This window comes from Heptranchias perlo, unplaced genomic scaffold (genome assembly GCF_035084215.1).
Source record: "Heptranchias perlo isolate sHepPer1 unplaced genomic scaffold, sHepPer1.hap1 HAP1_SCAFFOLD_200, whole genome shotgun sequence".
NCBI lineage: Eukaryota > Metazoa > Chordata > Chondrichthyes > Hexanchiformes > Hexanchidae > Heptranchias > Heptranchias perlo.
The window spans coordinates 466,453-488,833 of NW_027139216.1; the positions used below are offsets into that span (position 1 = coordinate 466,453).

A 22,381-nucleotide genomic window follows, 5' to 3' on the forward strand; every position below is an offset into this window, starting at 1 on the left:
CTCGCAGGGTGACGCTCGGAGGGTGTCGCTCGCAGGGTGACGCTCGCAGGGTGACGCTCGCAGGGTGTCGCTCGCAGTGTGTCGCTGGCAGGGTGTCGCTCGCAGGGTGACGCTCGCAGGGTGACGCTCGGAGGGTGACGCTCGCAGGGTGACGCTCGGAGGGTGTCGCTCGCAGGGTGACGCTCGCAGGGTGACGCTCGCAGGGTGACGCTCGGAGGGTGACGCTCGCAGTGTGTCGCTGGCAGGGTGTCGCTCGCAGGGTGACGCTCGCAGGGTGTCGATCGCAGGGTGACACTCGCAGGGTGACGCTCACAGGGTGACGCTCGCAGGGTGACGCTCGCAGGGTGTCGCTCGCAGGGTGTCGATCGCAGGGTGACGCTCGCAGGGTGACGCTCGCAGGGTGTCGATCGCAGGGTGACACTCGCAGGGTGACGCTCGCAGGGTGACGCTCGCAGGGTGACGCTCGGAGGGTGACGCTCGGAGGGTGACGCTCGCAGGGTGACGCTCGGAGGGTGACGCTCGCAGGGTGACGCTCGGAGGGTGACGCTCGCAGGGTGACGCTCGCAGGGTGTCGCTCGCAGGGTGTCGATCGCAGGGTGACGCTCGCAGGGTGACGCTCGCAGGGTGTCGATCGCAGGGTGACACTCGCAGGGTGACGCTCGCAGGGTGACGCTCGGAGGGTGACGCTCGGAGGGTGACGCTCGCAGGGTGACGCTCGGAGGGTGACGCTCGCAGGGTGACGCTCGGAGGGTGACGCTCGGAGGGTGACGCTCGGAGGGTGACGCTCGCAGGGTGACGCACGCAGGGTGACGCTCGCAGGGTGACGCTCGGAGGGTGACGCTCGCAGGGTGACGCTCGCAGGGTGACGCTCGCAGGGTGACCCTCGGAGTGTGACGCTCGCAGGGTGACTCTCGCAGGGTGTCGCTCGCAGGGTGACGCTCGGAGGGTGACGCTCGGAGGGTGACTCTCGGAGGGTGATGCTCGCAGGGTGTCGCTCGGAGGGTGACGCTCGGGGTGTGACGATCGCAGGGTGTCGATCGCAGGGTGACACTCGCAGGGTGACGCTCGCAGGGTGTCGCTCGCAGGGTGACGCTCGCAGGGTGTCGCTCGTAGGGTGACGCTCGCAGGGTGGACGCTCGGAGGGTGACGCTCGCAGGGTGACGCTCGCAGGGTGTCGCTCGTAGGTTGACGCTCGCAGGGTGACGCTCGGGGGGTGACGATCGCAGGGTGTCGCTCGCAGGGTGACGCTCGCAGGGTGACGCTCGCAGGGTGTCGCTCGCAGGGTGGACGCTCGGAGGGTGACGCTCGCAGGGTGACGCTCGGAGGGTGACGCTCGCAGGGTGACGCTCGCAGGGTGACGCTCGTAGGTTGTCGCTCAGAGGGTGACGCTCGCAGGGTGACGCTCGCAGGGTGACGCTCGGAGGGTGACGCTCGCAGGGTGACGCTCGGAGGGCGACGCTCGCAGGGTGACGCTCGCAGGGTGACGCTCGGAGGGTGACGGTCGCAGGGTGACGCTCGGAGGGTGACGCTCGCAGGGTGACACTCGGAGGGTGACGCTCGGAGGGTGGACGCTCGGAGGGGGACGCTCGCAGGGTGACGCACGCAGGGTGACGCTCGCAGGGTGGCGTTCGGAGGGTGACGCTCGGAGGGTGACGCTCGCAGGGTGACGCTCGCAGTGTGACGCTCGCAGGGTGACCCTCGGAGGGTGACGCTCGCAGGGTGACGCTCGCAGGGTGACGCTCGGAGGGTGACGCTCGGAGGGTGACGCTCGCAGGGTGACGCTCGCAGGGTGACGCTCGGAGGGTGACCCTCGGAGGGTGACGCTCGCAGGGTGACGGTCGCAGGGTGACTCTCGCAGGGTGACGCTCGCAGGGTGTCGCTCGCAGGGAGACGCTTGCAGGGTGACCCTCGCAGGGAGACGCTCGCAGGGAGACGCTCGCAGGGTGACGCTCGGAGGGTGACGCTCGCAGGGTGACGCTCGCAGGGTGACGCTCGGAGGGTGACGCTCGGAGGGTGACGCTCGGAGGGTGACGCTCGGAGGGTGACGCTTGCAGGGTGTCGCTCGCAGGGTGACGCTCGGAGGGTGACGGTCGCAGGGTGACGCTCGCAGGGTGTCGCTCGCAGTGTGTCGCTGGCAGGGTGTCGCTCGCAGGGTGACGCTCGCAGGGTGACGCTCGGAGGGTGACGCTCGCAGGGTGACGCTCAGAGTGTGACGCTCAGAGGGTGACACTCGCAGGGTGACGCTCGCAGGGTGACGCTCGCAGGGTGACGCTCGGAGGGTGACGCTCGCAGGGTGACGCTCGCAGGGTGACGCTCGCAGGGTGTCGCTCGCAGGGTGACGCTCGCAGGGTGACGCTCGCAGGGTGACGCTCGGAGGGTGTCGCTCGCAGGGTGACTCTCGCAGGGTGACGCTCGCAGGGTGACGCTCGGAGGGTGACGCTCGCAGGGTGACGCTCGGAGGGTGACGCTCGCAGGGTGACGCTCGCAGGGTGACGCTCGGAGGGTGTCGCTCGCAGGGTGACGCTCGCAGGGTGACGCTCGCAGGGTGACGCTCGGAGGGTGACGCTCGCAGGGTGACGCTCGGAGGGTGTCGCTCGCAGGGTGACGCTCGCAGGGTGACGCTCGCAGGGTGTCGCTCGCAGTGTGTCGCTGGCAGGGTGTCGCTCGCAGGGTGACGCTCGCAGGGTGACGCTCGGAGGGTGTCGCTCGCAGGGTGACGCTCGCAGGGTGACGCTCGCAGGGTGTCGCTCGGAGGGTGACGCTCGCAGGGTGACGCTCGGAGGGTGTCGCTCGCAGGGTGACGCTCGCAGGGTGACGCTCGCAGGGTGACGCTCGGAGGGTGACGCTCGCAGGGTGACGCTCGGAGGGTGTCGCTCGCAGGGTGACGCTCGCAGGGTGACGCTCGCAGGGTGACGCTCGGAGGGTGACGCTCGCAGGGTGACGCTCGGAGGGTGTCGCTCGCAGGTTGACGCTCGGAGGGTGACGCTCGGAGGGTGACGCTCGCAGGGAGACGCTCGCAGGGTGACGCTCGGAGGGTGACGCTCGCAGGGTGACGCTCGCAGGGTGACGCTCGGAGGGTGACGCTCGCAGGGTGACGCTCGGAGGGTGACGCTCGGAGGGTGACGCTTGCAGGGTGTCGCTCGCAGGGTGACGCTCGCAGGGTGACGGTCGCAGGGTGACGCTCGCAGGGTGTCGCTCGCAGTGTGTCGCTGGCAGGGTGTCGCTCGCAGGGTGACGCTCGCAGGGTGACGCTCGGAGGGTGACGCTCGCAGGGTGACGCTCAGAGTGTGACGCTCAGAGGGTGACGCTCGCAGGGTGACGCTCGCAGGGTGACGGTCGCAGGGTGACGCTCGCAGGGTGTCGCTCGCAGTGTGTCGCTGGCAGGGTGTCGCTCGCAGGGTGACGCTCGCAGGGTGACGCTCGGAGGGTGACGCTCGCAGGGTGACGCTCAGAGTGTGACGCTCAGAGGGTGACACTCGCAGGGTGACGCTCGCAGGGTGACGGTCGCAGGGTGACGCTCGCAGGGTGACGCTCGCAGGGTGACGCTCGGAGGGTGACGCTCGCAGGGTGACGCTCGCAGGGTGACGCTCGCAGGGTGTCGCTCGCAGGGTGACGCTCGCAGGGTGACGCTCGCAGGGTGACGCTCGGAGGGTGTCGCTCGCAGGGTGACTCTCGCAGGGTGACGCTCGCAGGGTGACGCTCGGAGGGTGACGCTCGCAGGGTGACGCTCGCAGGGTGACGCTCGCAGGGTGACGCTCGGAGGGTGACGCTCGCAGGGTGACGCTCGGAGGGTGTCGCTCGCAGGGTGACGCTCGCAGGGTGACGCTCGCAGGGTGTCGCTCGCAGTGTGTCGCTGGCAGGGTGTCGCTCGCAGGGTGACGCTCGCAGGGTGACGCTCGGAGGGTGACGCTCGCAGGGTGACGCTCGGAGGGTGTCGCTCGCAGGGTGACGCTCGCAGGGTGACGCTCGCAGGGTGTCGCTCGGAGGGTGACGCTCGCAGGGTGACGCTCGGAGGGTGTCGCTCGCAGGGTGACGCTCGCAGGGTGACGCTCGCAGGGTGACGCTCGGAGGGTGACGCTCGCAGGGTGACGCTCGGAGGGTGTCGCTCGCAGGGTGACGCTCGCAGGGTGACGCTCGCAGGGTGACGCTCGGAGGGTGACGCTCGCAGGGTGACGCTCGGAGGGTGTCGCTCGCAGGTTGACGCTCGGAGGGTGACGCTCGGAGGGTGACGCTCGCAGGGAGACGCTCGCAGGGTGACGCTCGGAGGGTGACGCTCGCAGGGTGACGCTCGCAGGGTGACGCTCGGAGGGTGACGCTCGCAGGGTGACGCTCGGAGGGTGACGCTCGGAGGGTGACGCTTGCAGGGTGTCGCTCGCAGGGTGACGCTCGCAGGGTGACGGTCGCAGGGTGACGCTCGCAGGGTGTCGCTCGCAGTGTGTCGCTGGCAGGGTGTCGCTCGCAGGGTGACGCTCGCAGGGTGACGCTCGGAGGGTGACGCTCGCAGGGTGACGCTCAGAGTGTGACGCTCAGAGGGTGACGCTCGCAGGGTGACGCTCGCAGGGTGACGGTCGCAGGGTGACTCTCGCAGGGTGACGCTCGCAGGGTGACGCTCGCAGGGTGACGCTCGCAGGGTGACGCTCGCAGGGTGACGCTCGGAGGGTGTCGCTCGCAGGGTGACTCTCGCAGGGTGACGCTCGCAGGGTGACGCACGGATGGTGACGCTCGCAGGGTGACGCTCGCAGGGTGACGCTCGGAGGGTGACGCTCGCAGGGTGACGCTCGGAGGGTGTCGCTCGCAGGGTGACGCTCGCAGGGTGACGCTCGCAGGGTGACGCTCGCAGGGTGACGCTCGGAGGGTGACGCTCGCAGGGTGACGCTCGGAGGGTGTCGCTCGCAGGGTGACGCTCGGAGGGTGTCGCTCGCAGGGTGACGCTCGCAGGGTGACGCTCGCAGGGTGACGCTCGCAGGGTGACGCTCGGAGGGTGTCGCTCGCAGGTTGACGCTCGGAGGGTGACGCTCGCAGGGTGACGCTCGGAGGGTGACGCTTGCAGGGTGACGCTCGCAGGGTGACGCTCGGAGGGTGACGCTCGCAGGGTGACGCTCGCAGGTTGTCGCTCGCAGGATGACGCTCGGAGGGTGTCGCTCGCAGGGTGACGCTCGGAGGGTGACGCTCGCAGGGTGACGCTCGCAGGGTGACGCTCGCAGGGTGACGCTCGCAGGGTGTCGCTCGCAGGGTGACGCTCGGAGGGTGACGCTCAGAGGGTGACGCTCAGAGGGTGACGGTCGCAGGGTGACGCTCGCAGGGTGTCGCTCGCAGGGTGACGCTCGCAGCGTGTCGCTCGCAGGGTGACGCTCGCAGGGTGACGCTCGCAGGGTGACGCTCGCAGGGTGACGCTCGCAGGGTGTCGCTCGCAGGGTGACGCTCGGAGGGTGTCGCTCGCAGGGTGACGCTCGCAGGGTGACGCTCGCAGGGTGACGCTCGCAGGGTGTCGCTCGGAGGGTGACGCTCGCAGGGTGACGCACGCAGGGTGTCGCTCGGAGGGTGACGCTCGCAGGGTGACGCTCGCAGGGACACTCTCGCAGGGTGTCGCTCGCAGGGTGACGCTCGCAGGGTGACGCTCGCAGGGTGTCGCTCGCAGGGTGTCGCTCGGAGGGTGACGCTCGCAGGGTGACGCTCGCAGGGACACTCTCGCAGGGTGTCGCTCGCAGGGTGACGCTCGCAGGGTGACGCTCGGAGGGTGACGCTCGGAGGGTGACGTTCGGAGGGTGACGCTCGCAGGGTGACGCTCGGAGGGTGACGCTCGCAGGGTGACGCTCGGAGGGCGACGCTCGCAGGGTGAAGCTCGCAGGGTGACGCTCGGAGGGTGACGGTCGCAGGGTGACGCTCGGAGGGTGTCGCTCGCAGGGTGACGCTCGCAGGGTGACGCTCGCAGGGTGACGCTCGGAGGGTGACGCTCGCAGGGTGACGCTCGGAGGGTGTCGCTCGCAGGGTGACGCTCGCAGGGTGACGCTCGCAGGGTGAGGCTCGCAGGGTGTCGCTCGGAGGGTGACGCTCGCAGGGTGACGCTCGGAGGGTGTCGCTCGCAGGGTGACGCTCGCAGGGTGACGCTCGCAGGGTGACGCTCGCAGGGTGACGCTCGGAGGGTGACGCTCGCAGGGTGACGCTCGCAGGGTGACGCTCGGAGGGTGACGCTCGCAGGGTGACGCTCGCAGGGTGACGCTCGCAGGGTGACGCTCGCAGGGTGACGCTCGGAGGGTGTCGCTCGCACGGTGACGCTCGCAGGGTGACGCTCGCAGGGTGACGCTCGCAGGGTGTCGCTCGCAGGGTGACGCTCGCAGGGTGACGCTCGCAGGGTGACGCTCGGAGGGTGACGCTCGGAGGGTGACGCTCGGAGGGTGACGCTCGCAGGGTGTCGCTCGCAGGGTGACGCTCGCAGGGTGACGCTCGCAGGGTGACGCTCGGAGGGTGACGGGCGCAGGGTGACGCTCGGAGGGTGACGCTCGCAGGGTGACGCTCGGAGGGTGACGCTCGGAGGGTGGACGCTCGGAGGGTGACGCTCGCAGGGTGACGCACGCAGGGTGACGCTCGCAGGGTGGCGCTCGGAGGGTGACGCTCGGAGGGTGACGCTCGCAGGGTGACGCTCGCAGGGTGACGCTCGGAGGGTGACCCTCGGAGGGTGACGCTCGCAGGGTGACGCTGGCAGGGTGACGCTCGGAGGGTGACGCTCGAAGGGTGACGCTCGGAGGGTGACGCTCGCAGGGTGACGCTCGCAGGGTGACGCTCGGAGGGTGACCCTCGGAGGGTGACGCTCGCAGGGTGACGCTCGCAGGGTGACTCTCGCAGGGTGACGCTCGCAGCGTGTCGCTCGCAGGGAGACGCTCGCAGGGTGACGCTCGGAGGGTGACGCTCGCAGGGAGACGCTCGCAGGGTGACGCTCGGAGGGTGACGCTCGCAGGGTGACGCTCGCAGGGTGACGCTCGGAGGGTGACGCTCGCAGGGTGACGCTCGGAGGGTGACGCTCGGAGGGTGACGCTCGCAGGGTGTCGCTCGCAGGGTGACGCTCGCAGGGTGACGGTCGCAGGGTGACGCTCGCAGGGTGTCGCTCGCAGGGTGTCGCTGGCAGGGTGTCGCTCGCAGGGCGACGCTCGCAGGGTGACGCTCGGAGGGTGACGCTCGCAGGGTGACGCTCGCAGGGTGTCGCTCGCAGGGTGACGCTCAGAGTGTGACGCTCAGAGGGTGACGCTCGCAGGGTGACGCTCGCAGGGTGACGCTCGCAGGGTGACGGTCGCAGGGTGACGCTCGCAGGGTGACGCTCGCAGGGTGACGCTCGCAGGGTGTCGCTCGCAGGGTGACGCTCGCAGGGTGACGCTCGCAGGGTGACGCTCGGAGGGTGTCGCTCGCAGGGTGACTCTCGCACGTGACGCTCGCAGGGTGACGCTCGCAGGGTGACGCTCGGAGGGTGACGCTCGCAGGGTGACGCTCGCAGGGTGACGGTCGCAGGGTGACGCTCGGAGGGTGACGCTCGCAGGGTGACGCTCGGAGGGTGACGCTCGGAGGGTGGACGCTCGGAGGGGGACGCTCGCAGGGTGACGCACGCAGGGTGACGCTCGCAGGGTGGCGTTCGGAGGGTGACGCTCGCAGGGTGACGCTCGCAGGGTGACGCTCGCAGGGTGACCCTCGGAGGGTGACGCTCGCAGGGTGACGCTCGCAGGGTGACGCTCGGAGGGTGACGCTCGGAGGGTGACGTTCGCAGGGTGACGCTCGCAGGGTGACGCTCGGAGGGTGACCCTCGGAGGGTGACGCTCGCAGGGTGACGCTCGCAGGGTGACGGTCGCAGGGTGACGCTCGCAGGGTGTCGCTCGCAGGGAGACGCTCGCAGGGTGACCCTCGGAGGGTGACGCTCGCAGGGAGACGCTCGCAGGGTGACGCTCGGAGGGTGACGCTCGCAGGGTGACGCTCGCAGGGTGACGCTCGGAGGGTGACGCTCGCAGGGTGACGCTCGGAGGGTGACGCTCGGAGGGTGACGCTTGCAGGGTGTCGCTCGCAGGGTGACGCTCGCAGGGTGACGGTCGCAGGGTGACGCTCGCAGGGTGTCGCTCGCAGGGTGTCGCTGGCAGGGTGTCGCTCGCAGGGTGACGCTCGCAGGGTGACGCTCGGAGGGTGACGCTCGCAGGGTGACGCTCAGAGTGTGACGCTCAGAGGGTGACGCTTGCAGGGTGACGCTCGCAGGGTGACGGTCGCAGGGTGACGCTCGCAGGGTGACGCTCGCAGGGTGACGCTCGCAGGGTGATGCTCGCAGGGTGACGCTCGCAGGGTGACGCTCGGTGGGTGTCGCTCGCAGGGTGACTCTCGCAGGGTGACGCTCGGAGGGTGACGCTCGCAGGGTGACGCTCGCAGGGTGACGCTCGGAGGGTGACGCTCGCAGGGTGACGCTCGGAGGGTGTCGCTCGCAGGGTGACGCTCGCAGGGTGACGCTCGCAGGGCGACGCTCGCAGGGTGACGCTCGGAGGGCGACGCTCGCAGGGTGACGCTCGGAGGGTGTCGCTCGCAGGGTGACGCTCGCAGGTTGACGCTCGCAGGGTGACGCTCGCAGGGTGTCGCTCGGAGGGTGACGCTCGCAGGGTGACGCTCGGAGGGCGTCGCTCGCAGAGTGACGCTCGCAGGGTGACGCTCGCAGGGTGACGCTCGCAGGGTGACGCTCGCAGGGTGACGCTCGCAGGGTGACGCTCGGAGGGCGTCGCTCGCAGAGTGACGCTCGCAGGGTGACGCTCGCAGGGTGACGCTCGCAGGGTGACGCTCGCAGGGTGACGCTCGGAGGGTGACGCTTGCAGGGTGACGCTCGCAGGGTGACGCTCGGAGGGTGACGCTCGCAGGGTGACGCTCGCAGGTTGTCGCTCGCAGGATGACGCTCGGAGGGTGTCGCTCGCAGGGTGACGCTCGGAGGGTGACGCTCGGAGGGTGACGCTCGCAGGGTGACGCTCGCAGGGTGTCGCTCGCAGGGTGACGCTCGGAGGGTGACGCTCAGAGGGTGACGCTCAGAGGGTGACGGTCGCAGGGTGACGCTCGCAGGGTGTCGCTCGCAGGGTGACGCTCGCAGCGTGTCGCTCGCAGGGTGACGCTCGCAGGGTGACGCTCGCAGGGTGACGCTCGCAGGGTGACGCTCGCAGGGTGACGCTCGGAGGGTGTCGCTCGCAGGGTGACGCTCGCAGGGTGACGCTCGCAGGGTGTCGCTCGGAGGGTGACGCTCGCAGGGTGACGCTCGCAGGGTGACGCTCGCAGGGTGACGCTCGCAGGGACACTCTCGCAGGGTGTCGCTCGCAGGGTGACGCTCGCAGGGTGACGCTCGGAGGGTGACGCTCGGAGGGTGACGCTCGGAGGGTGACGCTCGCAGGGTGACGCTCGGAGGGTGACGCTCGCAGGGTGACGCTCGGAGGGCGACGCTCGCAGGGTGACGCTCGCAGGGTGACGCTCGGAGGGTGACGGTCGCAGGGTGACGCTCGGAGGGTGACGCTCGCAGGGTGACGCTCGGAGGGTGACGCTCGGAGGGTGGACGCTCGGAGGGTGACGCTCGCAGGGTGACGGTCGCAGGGTGACGCTCGCAGGGTGTCGCTCGCAGGGTGTCGCTGGCAGGGTGTCGCTCACAGGGTGACGCTCGCAGGGTGACGCTCGGAGGGTGACGCTCACAGGGTGACGCTCAGAGGGTGACGCTCGCAGGGTGACGCTCGCAGGGTGACGGTCGCAGGGTGACGCTCGCAGGGTGACGCTCGCAGGGTGACGCTCGCAGGGTGACGCTCGGAGGGTGTCGCTCGCAGGGTGACTCTCGCAGGGTGACGCTCGCAGGGTGACGCTCGCAGGGTGACGCTCGGAGGGTGACGCTCGCAGGGTGACGCTCGGAGGGTGTCGCTCGCAGGGTGACGCTCGCAGGGTGACGCTCGCAGGGTGACGCTCGGAGGGTGACGCTCGCAGGGTGACGCTCGGAGGGTGTCGCTCGCAGGGTGACGCTCGCAGGGTGACGCTCGCAGGGTGTCGCTCGGAGGGTGACGCTCGCAGGGTGACGCTCGGAGGGTGTCGCTCGCAGGGTGACGCTCGCAGGGTGACGCTCGCAGGGTGACGCTCGCAGGGTGACGCTCGGAGGGTGACGCTCGCATGGTGACGCTCGCAGGGTGACGCTCGGAGGGTGACGCTCGCAGGGTGACGCTCGGAGGGTGTCGCTCGCAGGGTGACGCTCGCAGGGTGACGCTCGCAGGGTGACGCTCGCAGGGTGACGCTCGGAGGGTGTCGCTCGCAGGGTGACGCTCGCAGGGTGACGCTCGCAGGGTGACGCTCGGAGGGTGACGCTCGCAGGGTGACGCTCGCAGGGTGACGCTCGCAGGGTGACGCTCGCAGGGTGACGCTCGGAGGGTGACGCTCGTAGGGTGACGCTCGCAGGGTGACGCTCGGAGGGTGCCGCTCGCAGGGTGACTCTCGGAGGGCGACGCTCGCAGGGTGACGCTCGCAGGGTGACGCTCGGAGGGTGACGGTCGCAGGGTGACGCTCGGAGGGTGACGCTCGCAGGGTGACGCTCGGAGGGTGACGCTCGGAGGGTGGACGCTCGGAGGGTGACGCTCGCAGGGTGACGCACGCAGGGTGACGCTCGCAGGGTGGCGCTCGGAGGCTGACGCTCGGAGGGTGACGCTCGCAGGGTGACGCTCGCAGGGTGACGCTCGGAGGGTGACCCTCGGAGGGTGACGCTCGCAGGGTGACGCTGGCAGGGTGACGCTCGGAGGGTGACGCTCGAAGGGTGACGCTCGGAGGGTGACGCTCGCAGGGTGACGCTCGCAGGGTGACGATCGGAGGGTGACCCTCGGAGGGTGACGCTCGCAGGGTGACGCTCGCAGGGTGACTCTCGCAGGGTGACGCTCGCAGCGTGTCGCTCGCAGGGAGACGCTCGCAGGGTGACGCTCGGAGGGTGACGCTCGCAGGGAGACGCTCGCAGGGTGACGCTCGGAGGGTGACGCTCGCAGGGTGACGCTCGCAGGGTGACGCTCGGTGGGTGACGCTCGCAGGGTGACGCTCGGAGGGTGACGCTCGGAGGGTGACGCTCGCAGGGTGTCGCTCGCAGGGTGACGCTCGCAGGGTGACGGTCGCAGGGTGACGCTCGCAGGGTGTCGCTCGCAGGGTGTCGCTGGCAGGGTGTCGCTCGCAGGGTGACGCTCGCAGGGTGACGCTCGGAGGGTGACGCTCGCAGGGTGACGCTCGCAGGGTGTCGCTCGCAGGGTGACGCTCCGAGTGTGACGCTCAGAGGGTGACGCTCGCAGGGTGACGCTCGCAGGGTGACGGTCGCAGGGTGACGCTCGCAGGGTGACGCTCGCAGGGTGACGCTCGAAGGGTGTCGCTCGCAGGGTGACGCTCGCAGGGTGACGCTCGCAGGGTGACGCTCGCAGGGTGACGCTCGGAGGGTGTCGCTCGCAGGGTGACTCTCGCAGGGTGACGCTCGCAGGGTGACGCTCGCAGGGTGACGCTCGGAGGGTGACGCTCGCAGGGTGACGCTCGGAGGGTGTCGCTCGCAGGGTGACGCTCGCAGGGTGACGCTCGCAGGGTGACGCTCGCAGGGTGACGCTCGGAGGGTGTCGCTCGCAGGGTGACGCTCGCAGGGTGTCGCTCGGAGGGTGACGCTCGCAGGGTGACGCTCGCAGGGTGACGCTCGCAGGGTGACGCTCGCAGGGTGACGCTCGGAGGGTGACGCTCGAAGGGTGTCGCTCGCAAGGTGACGCTCGCAGGGTGACGCTCGGAGGGTGACGCTCGCAGGGTGTCGCTCGCAGGGTGTCGCTAGCAGGGTGACGCTCGGAGGGTGTCGCTCGCAGGTTGACGCTCGGAGGGTGTCGCTCGCAGGGTGACGCTCAGAGGGTGACGCTCGCAGGGTGACGCTCGCAGGGTGACGCTCGGAGGGTGACGCTCGCAGGGTGACGCTCGCAGGGTGACGCTCGGAGGGTGACGCTCGCAGGGTGACGCTCGGAGGGTGTCGCTCGCAGGGTGACGCTCGCAGGGTGACGCTCGCAGGGTGACGCTCGCAGGGTGTCGCTCGCAGGGTGACGCTCGCAGGGTGACGCTCGCAGGGTGACGCTCGGAGGGTGACGCTCGGAGGGTGACGCTCGGAGGGTGACGCTCGCAGGGTGACGCTCGCAGGGTGACGCTCGGAGGGTGACGCTCGCAGGGTGACGCTCGCAGGGTGACGCTCGGAGGGTGACGCTCGCAGGGTGACTCTCGGAGGGCGACGCTCGCAGGGTGACGCTCGCAGGGTGACGCTCGGAGGGTGACGGTCGCAGGGTGACGTTCGGAGGGTGACGCTCGCAGGGTGACGCTCGCAGGGTGACGCTCGGAGGGTGACGCTCGGAGGGTGGACGCTCGGAGGGTGACGCTCGCAGGGTGACGCACGCAGGGTGACGCTCGCAGGGTGGCGCTCGGAGGCTGACGCTCGGAGGGTGACGCTCGCAGGGTGACGCTCGCAGGGTGACGCTCGGAGGGTGACCCTCGGAGGGTGACGCTCGCAGGGTGACGCTGGCAGGGTGACGCTCGGAGGGTGACGCTCGAAGCGTGACGCTCGGAGGGTGACGCTCGCAGGGTGACGCTCGCAGGTTGACGCTCGGAGGGTGACCCTCGGATGGTGACGCTCGCAGGGTGACGCTCGCAGGGTGACTCTCGCAGGGTGTCGCTAGCAGGGTGACGCTCGGAGGGTGTCGCTCGCAGGTTGACGCTCGGAGGGTGACGCTCGCAGGGTGACGCTCGGAGGGTGACGCTTGCAGGGTGACGCTCGTAGGGTGACGCTCGGAGGGTGACGCTCGCAGGGTGACGCTCGCAGGTTGTCGAACGCAGGATGACGCTCGGAGGGTGACGCTCGCAGGGTGACGCTCGGAGGGTGACGCTCGGAGGGTGACGCTCGCAGGGTGACGCTCGCAGGGTGACGCTCGCAGGGTGACGCTCGGAGGGTGACGCTCGGAGGGTGACGGTCGCAGGGTGACGCTCGCAGGGTGTCGCTCGCAGGGTGACGCTCGCAGGGTGACGCTCGCAGGGTGACGCTCGGAGGGTGTCGCTCGCAGGGTGACGCTCGCAGGGTGACGCTCGCAGGGTGACGCTCGCAGGGTGTCGCTCGGAGGGTGACGCTCGCAGGGTGACGCTCGCAGGGTGACGCTCGCAGGGTGTCGCTCGGAGGGTGACGCTCGCAGGGTGACGCTCGCAGGGTGACGCTCGCAGGGTGTCGCTCGGAGGGTGACTCTCGCAGGGTGACGCTCGCAGGGACACTCTCGCAGGGTGTCGCTCGCAGGGTGACGCTCGGAGGGTGACGCTCGCAGGGTGTCGCTCGTAGGTTGTCGCTCGGAGGGTGACGCTCGCAGGGTGACGCTCGCAGTGTGACGCTCGGAGGGTGACGCTCGCAGTGTGACGCTCGGAGGGTGACGATCGCAGGGTGACGCTCGGAGGGTGACGCTCGTAGGGTGACGCTCGCAGGGTGACTCTCGGAGGGTGACGCTCGCAGGGTGACGCACGCAGGGTGACGCTCGCAGGGTGACGCTCGCACGGTGACGCTCGCAGGGTGTCGCTCGCAGGGTGACGCTCGCAGGGTGACGCTCGCAGGGTGACGCTCGCAGGGTGACGCTCGGAGGGTGTCGCTCGCAGGGTGACGCTCGCAGGGTGACGCTCGCAGGGTGTCGCTCGGAGGGTGTCGCTCGCAGGGTGACGCTCGCAGGGTGTCGCTCGTAGGGTGACGCTCGGAGGGTGTCGCTCGGAGGGTGACGCTCGGAGGGTGTCGCTCGCAGGGTGACGCTCGCAGGGTGACGCTCGCAGGGTGACGCTCGCAGGGTGTCGCTCACTGGGTGTCGCTCACTGGGTGACGCTCGGAGGGTGTCGCTCGCAGGGTGACGCTCGGAGGGTGACGCTCGCAGGGTGACGCTCGGAGGGTGACGCTCGCAGGGTGACGCTCGCAGGGTGACGCTCGCAGGGTGTCGCTCGGAGGGTGACGCTCGCAGGTTGACGCTCGCACGGTGACGCTCGCAGGTTGTCGCTCGCAGGGTGACGCTCGGAGGGTGTCGCTCGCAGGGTGTCGCTCGCAGGGTGACGCTCGCAGGGTGTCGCTCGGAGGGTGACGCTCGGAGGGTGATGCTCGCAGGGTGACGCTCGCACGGTGACGCTCGGAGGGTGACGCACGCAGGATGACGCTCGCAGGGTGTCGCTCGGAGGGTGACGCTCGGAGGGTGACGCTCGCAGGGTGTCGCTCGCAGGGTGACGCTCGGAGGGTGTCGCTCGCAGGGTGACGCTCGGAGGGTGACGCTCGGAGGGTGATGCTCGCAGGGTGACGCTCGCACGGTGAGGCTCGCAGGGTGTCGCTCGCAGGGTGACGCTCGCAGGGTGTCGCTCGCAGGGTGACGCTCGGAGGGTGACGCTCGGAGGGTGACGCTCGGAGGGTGATGCTCGCAGGGTGACGCTCGCACGGTGACGCTCGCAGTGTGTCGCTCGCAGGGTGACGCTCGCAGGGTGACGCTCGGAGGGTGTCGCTCGCAGGGTGACGCTCGGAGGGTGTCGCTCGCAGGGTGACGCTCGCAGGGTGACGCTCGCAGGGTGACGCTCGGAGGGTGACGCTCGCAGGGTGACGCTCGCAGGGTGACGCTCGGAGGGTGACGCTCGCTGGGTGACGCTCGCAGGGTGACGCTCGGAGAATGACGCTCGCAGGGTGACGCTCGCAGGGTGACGCTCGTAGGGTGACGCTCGCAGGGTGACGCTCGGTGGGTGACGCTCGCAGGGTGACGCTCGCAGGGTGACGCTCGGAGTGTGACGCTCGCAGGGTGACTCTCGGAGGGTGTCGCTCGCAGAGTGACGCTCGGAGGGTGACGCTCGCAGTGTGTCGCTCGCAGAGTGACGCTCGGAGGGTGACGCTCGGAGGGTGACGCTCGGAGGGTGACGCTCGCAGGGTGTCGCTCGGAGGGTGACGCTCGGAGGGTGACGCTCGCAGGGTGACGCTCGCAGGGTGACGCTCGCAGGGTGTCGCTCGGAGGGTGACGCTCGCAGGGTGACGCTCGCAGGGTGTCGCTCGCAGGGTGACGCTCGCAGGGTGACGGTCGCAGGGTGACGCTCGCAGGGTGTCGCTCGCAGGGTGTCGCTGGCAGGGTGTCGCTCGCAGGGTGACGCTCGCAGGGTGACGCTCGGAGGGTGACGCTCGCAGTTTGACGCTCCGCAGGGTGTCGCTCGCAGGGTGACGCTCAGAGTGTGACGCTCGGAGGGTGTCGCTCGCAGGGTGACTCTCGCAGGGTGACGCTCGCAGGGTGACGCTCGCAGGGTGACGCTCGGAGGGTGACGCTCGCAGGGTGACGCTCGCAGGGTGGCGCTCGGAGGGTGTCGCTCGCATGGTGACGCTCGCAGGGTGACGCTCGCAGGGTGACGCTCGCAGGGTGACGCTCGGAGGGTGACGCTCGCAGGGTGACGCTCGCAGGGTGACGCTCGGAGGGTGTCGCTCGCAGGGTGACGCTCGCAGGGTGACGCTCGCAGGGTGACGCTCGCAGGGTGTCGCTCGCAGGGTGACGCTCGCAGGGTGACGCTCGCAGGGTGACGCTCGGAGGGTGACGCTCGCAGGGTGACGCTCGGAGGGTGACGCTCGCAGGGTGACGCTCGGAGGGTGTCGCTCGCAGGGTGACGCTCGCAGGCTGCCGCTCGCAGGGTGACGCTCGCAGGGTGTCGCTCGCAGGGTGACGCTCGCAGGGTGACGCTCTGAGGGTGACGCTCGGAGGGTGACGCTCGGAGGGTGACGCTCGCAGGGTGACGCTCGCAGGGTGACGCTCTGAGGGTGACGCTCGGAGGGTGACGCTCGCAGGGTGACGCTCGGAGGGTGACGCTCGGAGGGTGACGCTCGGAGGGTGACGCTCGGAGGGTGACGCTCGCAGGGTGACGCTCGCAGGGTGACGCTCGCAGGGTGACGCTCGGAGGGTGACGCTCGCAGGGTGACGCTCGGAGGGTGATGCTCGGAGGGTGACGCACGCAGGGTGACGCTGGCAGGGTGACGCTCGGAGGGTGTCGCTCGCAGGGTGACACTCGGAGGGTGACGCTCGCAGGGTGACGCTCGGAGGGTGACGCTCGCAGGGTGTCGCTCGCAGGGTGACGCTTGGAGGGTGACGCTCGCAGGGTGACGCTCGGAGGGTGACGCTCGGAGGGAGACTCTCGCAGGGTGACGCTCGGAGGGTGACGCTCGCGGGGTGACGCTCGCGGAGTGACGCTCGCAGGGTGACGCTCGCAGGGTGACAATCGCAGGGTGTCGCTCGCAGGGTGACGCTCGGAGGGTGACGCTCGCGGGGTGACGCTCGCGGGGTGACGCTCGCAGGGTGACGCTCGCAGGGTGACAATCGCAGGGTGTCGCTCGCAGGGTGACGCTCGCAGGGTGACGCTCGGAGGGTGACGCTCGCAGGGTGACGCTCGCAGGGTGTCGCTCGCAGGCTGTCGCTCGCAGGGTGACGCTCGGAGGGTGACGCTCGGAGGGTGACGCTCGCAGGGTGGACGCTCGGAGGGTGACGCACGCAGGGTGTCGCTCGGAGGGTGACGCTCGAAGGGTGACGCACGCAGGGTGACGCTCGCAGGGTGACGCTCGCAGGGTGGACGCTCGGAGGGTGATGCACGCAGGGTGACGCTCGCAGGGTGACGCTCGCAGGGTGACGCTCGCAGGGTGACGCTCGGAGGGTGTCGCTCGGAGGGTGTCGCTCGCAGGGTGACGCTCGCAGGGTGTCGCTCGCAGGGTGACGCTCGGAGGGTGACGCTCGGAGGGTGACGCTCGGAGGGTGACGCTCGCAGTGTGACGCTCGCAGTGTGACGCTCGCAGGGTGACGCTCGCAGGGTGACGCTCGCAGGGTGACGCTCGCAGGGTGACGCTCGGAGGGTGTCGCTCGGAGGGTGTCGCTCGCAGGGTGACGCTCGCAGGGTGTCGCTCGCAGGGTGACGCTCGGAGGGTGACGCTCGGAGGGTGACGCTCGGAGTGTGACGCTCGCAGTGTGACGCTCGGAGGGTGACGCTCGCAGGGTGGACGCTCGGAGGGTGACGCTCGCAGGGTGACGCACGTAGGGTGTCGCTCGCAGGGTGTCGCTCGCAGGTTGACGCTCGCAGGGTGTCGCTCGCAGGGTGTCGCTCGCAGGGTGACGCTCGCAGGGTGTCGCTTGCAGGGTGTCGCTCGCAGGGTGTCGCGCGGAGTGTGACGCTCGGAGGGTGACGCTCTGAGGGTGTCGCTCGCAGGGTGTCGCTCGGAGGGTGACGCTCGGAGGGTGACGCTCGGAGGGTGACGCTCGCAGGGTGGACTCTCGGAGCGTGTCGCTCGCAGGGTGTCGCTCGCAGGGTGACGCTCGGAGGGTGACGCTCGGAGGGTGACTCTCGGAGGGTGACGCTCGCACGGTGACGCTCGCAGGGTGACGCTCGGAGGGTGACTCTCGGAGGGTGACGCTCGCAGGGTGACGCTCGCAGGGTGACGCTCGCAGGGTGACTCTCGGAGGGTGACGCTCGCAGGGTGACGCTCGCAGGGTGACGCTCGCAGGGTGACTCTCGGAGGGTGACGCTCGCAGGGTGACGCTCGCAGGTTGACGCTCGCAGGGTGACGTTCGCAGGGTGTCGCTCGCAGGGTGACGTTCGCAGGGTGTCGCTCGCAGGGTGACGCTCGGAGGGTGACGCTCGCATGGTGACGCTCGCAGGGTGACGCTCAGAGGGTGACGCTCGCAGGGTGACGCTCGCAGGGTGACGCTCGCAGGGTGACGCTCGGAGGGTGTCGCTCGCAGGGTGACGCTCGCAGGGTGACGCTCGGAGGGTGTCGCTCGCAGGTTGACGCTCGCAGGGTGTCGCTCGGAGGGTGACGCTCGCAGGGTGTCGCTCGCAGGGTGACGCTCGCAGGGTGTCGCTCGCAGGGTGACGCTCGCAGGGTGACGCTCGGAGGGTGACGCTCGCAGGGTGACGCTCGCAGGGTGACGCTCGCAGGGTGTCGCTCGCAGGGTGACGCTCGGAGGGTGACGCTCGCAGGGTGTCGCTCGCAGGGTGACGCTCGCAGGGTGACGCTCGCAGGGTGTCGCTCGCAGGGTGACGCTCGCAGGGTGACGCTCGCAGGGTGTCGCTCGCAGGGTGACGCTCGCAGGGTGACGCTCGCAGGGTGACGCTCGCAGGGTGACGCTCGGAGGGTGACGCTCGGAAGGTGACGCTCGCAGGGTGACGCTCGCAGGGTGTCGCTCGGAGGGTGACGCTCGGAAGGTGACGCTCGCAGGGTGACGCTCGCAGGGTGACGCTCGCAGGGTGACGCTCGGAGGGTGACGCTCGGAAGGTGACGCTCGCAGGGTGACGCTCGCAGGGTGACGCTCGCAGGGTGACGCTCGGAGGGTGACGCTCGCAGAGACACTCTCGCAGGGTGTCGCTCGCAGGGTGACGCTCGAAGGGTGTCGCTCGCAGGGTGTCGCTCGAAGGGTGACGCTCGCAGGGTGACGCTCGGAGGGTGTCGCTCGAAGGGTGACGCTCGCAGGGTGACGCTCGGAGGGTGACGCTCGGAGGGTGTCGCTCGAAGTGTGACGCTCGCAGGGTGACGCTCGGAGGGTGTCGCTCGAAGGGTGTCGCTCGCAGGGTGTCGCTCGAAGGGTGACGCTCGGAGGGTGACGCTCGCAGGGTGTCGCTCGAAGGGTGACGCTCGCAGGGTGACGCTCGGAGGGTGTCGCTCGAAGGGTGTCGCTCGCAGGGTGTCGCTCGAAGGGTGACGCTCGCAGGGTGACGCTCGAAGGGTGTCGCTCGCAGGGTGTCGCTCGAAGGGTGACGCTCGCAGGGTGACGCTCGGAGGGTGTCGCTCGCAGGGTGACGCTCGGAGGGTGTCGCTCGCAGGGTGTCGCTCGAAGGGTGACGCTCGCAGGGTGACGCTCGGAGGGTGTCGCTCGCAGGGTGACGCTCGCAGGGTGACGCTCGCCGGGTGACGCTCGGAGGGTGACGCTCGCAGGGTGACGCTCGCAGGGTGACGCTCGCAGGGTGACGCTCGCAGTGTGACGCTCGCAGGGTGACGCTCGGAGGGTGACGCTCGCAGGGTGACGCTCGCAGGATGTCGCTCGCAGGGTGACGCTCGCAGTGTGACGCTCGCAGGGTGACGCTCGCAGGGTGACGCTCGGAGGGTGACGCTCGCATTGTGACGCTCGCAGGGTGACTCTCGCAGGATGTCGCTCGCAGGGTGACGCTCGCAGTGTGACGCTCGCAGGGTGACGCTCGCAGGGTGACGCTCGGAGGGTGACGCTCGCAGGGTGTCGCTCGCAGGGTGACGCTCGGAGGGTGACGCTCGGAGGGTGACGCTCGCAGTGTGACGCTCGCAGGGTGACGCTCGCAGGGTGACGCTCGCAGGGTGACGCTCGCAGGGTGACGCTCGGAGGGTGACGCTCGCAGGGTGTCGCTCCGAGGGTGACGCTCGCAGTGTGACGCTCGCAGTGTGACGCTCGCAGGGTGACGCTCGCAGGGTGACGCTCACAGGGTGACGCTCGCAGGGTGACGCTCGGAGGGTGACGCTCGCAGGGTGACGCTCGGAGGGTGACGCTCGCAGGGTGACGCTCGCAGGGTGACGCTCGCAGGGTGTCGCTCGCAGGGTGACGCTCGGAGGGTGACGCTCGCAGGGTGACGCTCGCAGGGTGTCGCTCGCAGGGTGACGCTCGGAGGGTGACGCTCGGAGGGTGACGCTCGCAGGGTGACGCTCGCAGGGTGACGCTCGGAGGGTGTCGCTCGCAGGGTGACGCTCGGAGGGTGACGCTCGCAGGGTGTCGCTCGCAGGGTGTCGCTCGGAGGGTGACGCTCGGAGGGTGACGCTCGGAGGGTGACGCTCGCAGGGTGACTCTCGCAGGGTGACGCTCGCAGGGTGTCGCTCGCAGGGTGACGCTCGGAGGGTGACGCTCGCAGGGTGACGCTCGGAGGGTGACGCTCGCAGGGTGACGCTCGGAGGGTGACGCTCGCAGGGTGACGCTCGCAGGGTGTCGCTCGCAGGGTGACGCTCGCAGGGTGTCGCTCGCAGGGTGACCCTCGCAGGGTGACGCTCGCAGGGACACTCTCGCAGGGTGTCGCTCGCAGGGTGACGCTCGCAGGGTGTCGCTCGCAGGGTGTCGCTCGAAGGGTGACGCTCGCAGGGTGACGCTCGCAGGGTGACGCTCGCAAGGTGACGCTCGGAGGGTGATGCTCGGAGGGTGACGCTCGCAGTGTGACGCTCGCAGTGTGACGCTCGCAGGGTGACGCTCGCAGGGTGACGCTCGCAGGGTGTCGCTCGCAGGGTGACGCTCGGAGGGCGAGGCTCGCAGGGTGACGTTCGCAGGGTGTCGCTCGGAGGGTGACGCTCGCAGGGTGTCGCTCGCAGGGTGACGCTCGGAGGGTGACGCTCGCAGGGTGACGCTCCAAGAGTGACGCTCGGAGGGTGACGCTCGCAGGGTGACGCTCGGAGGGTGTCGCTCGCAGGGTGACGCTCGCAGGGTGACGCTCGCAGGGTGACGCTCGGAATGTGACGCTCGCAGGGTGTCGCTCGCAGGATGTCGCTCGCAGGGTGACGCTCGCAGGGTGACGCTCGCAGGGTGACGCTCGGAGGGTGTCGCTCGCAGGGTGACGCTCGCAGTGTGACGCTCGCAGGGTGACGCTCGCAGGATGTCGCTCGCAGGGTGACGCTCGCAGTGTGACGCTCGCAGGGTGACGCTCGGAGGGTGACGCTCGCAGGGTGACGCACGTCGGGTGTCGCTCGCAGGGTGTCGCTCAGAGGGTGTCGCTCGCAGGGTGACGCTCGCAGGGTGACGCTCGCAGGGTGACGCTCGGAGGGTGACGCTCGCAGGGTGACGCTCGCAGGGTGACGCTCGCAGGGTGACGCTCGGAGGGTGACGCTCGCAGGGTGTCGCTCGCAGGGTGTCGCTCGCAGGGTGACGCTCGCAGGGTGACGCTCGCAGGGTGACGGTCGCAGGGTGACGCTCGCAGGGTGACGCTCGGAGGGTGACGCTCGCAGGGTGACGCTCGCAGGGTGACGCTCGCAGGGTGACGCACGCAGGGTGTCGCTCCCAGGGTGTCGCTCGCAGGGTGTCACTCGCAGGGTGACGCTCCCAGGGTGTCGCTCGCAGGGTGTCGCTCGCAGGGTGATGCTCGCAGGGTGTCGCTCGCAGGGTGACGCTCCCAGGGTGTCGCTCGCAGGGTGACACTCGCAGGGTGACGCTCGCAGGGTGACGCTCGCAGGGTGTCGCTCGCAGGGTGTCGCTCGCAGGGTGACTCTCGCAGGGTGACGCTCGCAGGGTGACGCTCGCAGGGTGACGCTCGCAGGGTGACGCACGTAGGGTGTCGCTCGCAGGGTGTCGCTCGCAGGGTGACGCTCGCAGGGTGTCGCTCGCAGGGTGACCCTCGGAGGGTGACGCTCGGAGGGTGACGCTCGAAGGGCGACGCTCGGAGGGTGTCGCTCGCAGGGTGACGCTCGGAGGGTGTCGCTCGCAGGGTGACGCTCGGAGGGTGTCGCTCGCAGGGTGACGCTCGCAGGGTGACGCTCGCAGGGTGACGCTCGCAGGGTGTCGCTCCCAGGGTGTCGCTCGCAGGGTGACGCTCGCAGGGTGACACTCGCAGGGTGACGCTCGGAGGGTGGACGCTCGGAGGGTGACGCTCGCAGGGTGACGCTCGCAGGGTGGACGCTCGGAGGGTGACGCTCACAGGGACACTCTCGCAGGGTGTCGCTCGCAGGGTGACGCTCGGAGGGTGACGCTCGCAGGGTGTCGCTCGAAGGGTGACGCTCGCAGGGTGACGCTCGCAGGGTGTCGCTCGCAGGGTGACGCTCGCAGGGTGTCGCTCGCAGGGTGACGCTCGCAGGGTGACGCTCGCAGGGTGACGCTCGGAGGGTGACGCTCGGAGGGTGACGCTCGGAGGGTGACGCTCGGAGGGTGACCCTCTCAGGGTGACGCTCGCAGGGTGACGCTCGCAGGGTGACGCTCGCAGGCTGACGCTCGCAGGGTGTCGCTCGCAGGGTGACGCTCGCAGGGTGACGCTCGGAGGGTGACGCTCGCAGGGTGACGCTCGCAGGGTGACCCTCTCAGGGTGACGCTCGGAGGGTGTCGCTCGCAGGGTGACGCTCGCATGGTGTCGCTCGCAGGGTGTCGCTCGCAGGGTGACGCTCGCAGGGTGACGCTCGGATGATGACGCTCGCAGGGTGTCGCTCGCAGGGTGTCGCTCGCAGGGTGACGCTCGGAGGGTGACGCTCGCAGGGTGACGCTCGGAGGGTGACGCTCGCAGGGTGACGCTCGGAGGGTGACGCTCGCAGGGTGTCGCTCGCAGGGTGTCGCTCGCAGGGTGACCCTCTCAGGGTGACGCTCGCAGGGAAACTCTCGCAGGGTGTGGCTCGCAGGGTGACGCTCGCAGGGTGACGCTCGCAGGG

At 70.4% G+C, this 22,381-nt stretch overlaps 1 protein-coding gene across 1 annotated transcript in view; it reads right to left on the minus strand.

Moving 5' to 3' along the window:
- The window catches only part of LOC137310041 (pneumococcal serine-rich repeat protein-like), a gene marked incomplete at its 5' end in the record, with an annotated part of 143,496 nt that overhangs the window by 112,198 nt on the left and 8,917 nt on the right, over nucleotides 1–22,381 (minus strand). The window contains 11 exons of the mRNA XM_067978006.1: nucleotides 14–490; nucleotides 1,155–1,444; nucleotides 2,053–2,271; nucleotides 3,131–3,545; nucleotides 5,049–5,337; nucleotides 8,586–9,118; nucleotides 12,234–12,509; nucleotides 13,845–14,091; nucleotides 14,279–14,539; nucleotides 16,142–16,388; nucleotides 20,122–20,340. Of these exons, the coding sequence (XP_067834107.1) occupies nucleotides 14–490; nucleotides 1,155–1,444; nucleotides 2,053–2,271; nucleotides 3,131–3,545; nucleotides 5,049–5,337; nucleotides 8,586–9,118; nucleotides 12,234–12,509; nucleotides 13,845–14,091; nucleotides 14,279–14,539; nucleotides 16,142–16,388; nucleotides 20,122–20,340 (3,473 nt within the window). The remainder of the gene's footprint in view (nucleotides 1–13; nucleotides 491–1,154; nucleotides 1,445–2,052; nucleotides 2,272–3,130; nucleotides 3,546–5,048; nucleotides 5,338–8,585; nucleotides 9,119–12,233; nucleotides 12,510–13,844; nucleotides 14,092–14,278; nucleotides 14,540–16,141; nucleotides 16,389–20,121; nucleotides 20,341–22,381) is intronic.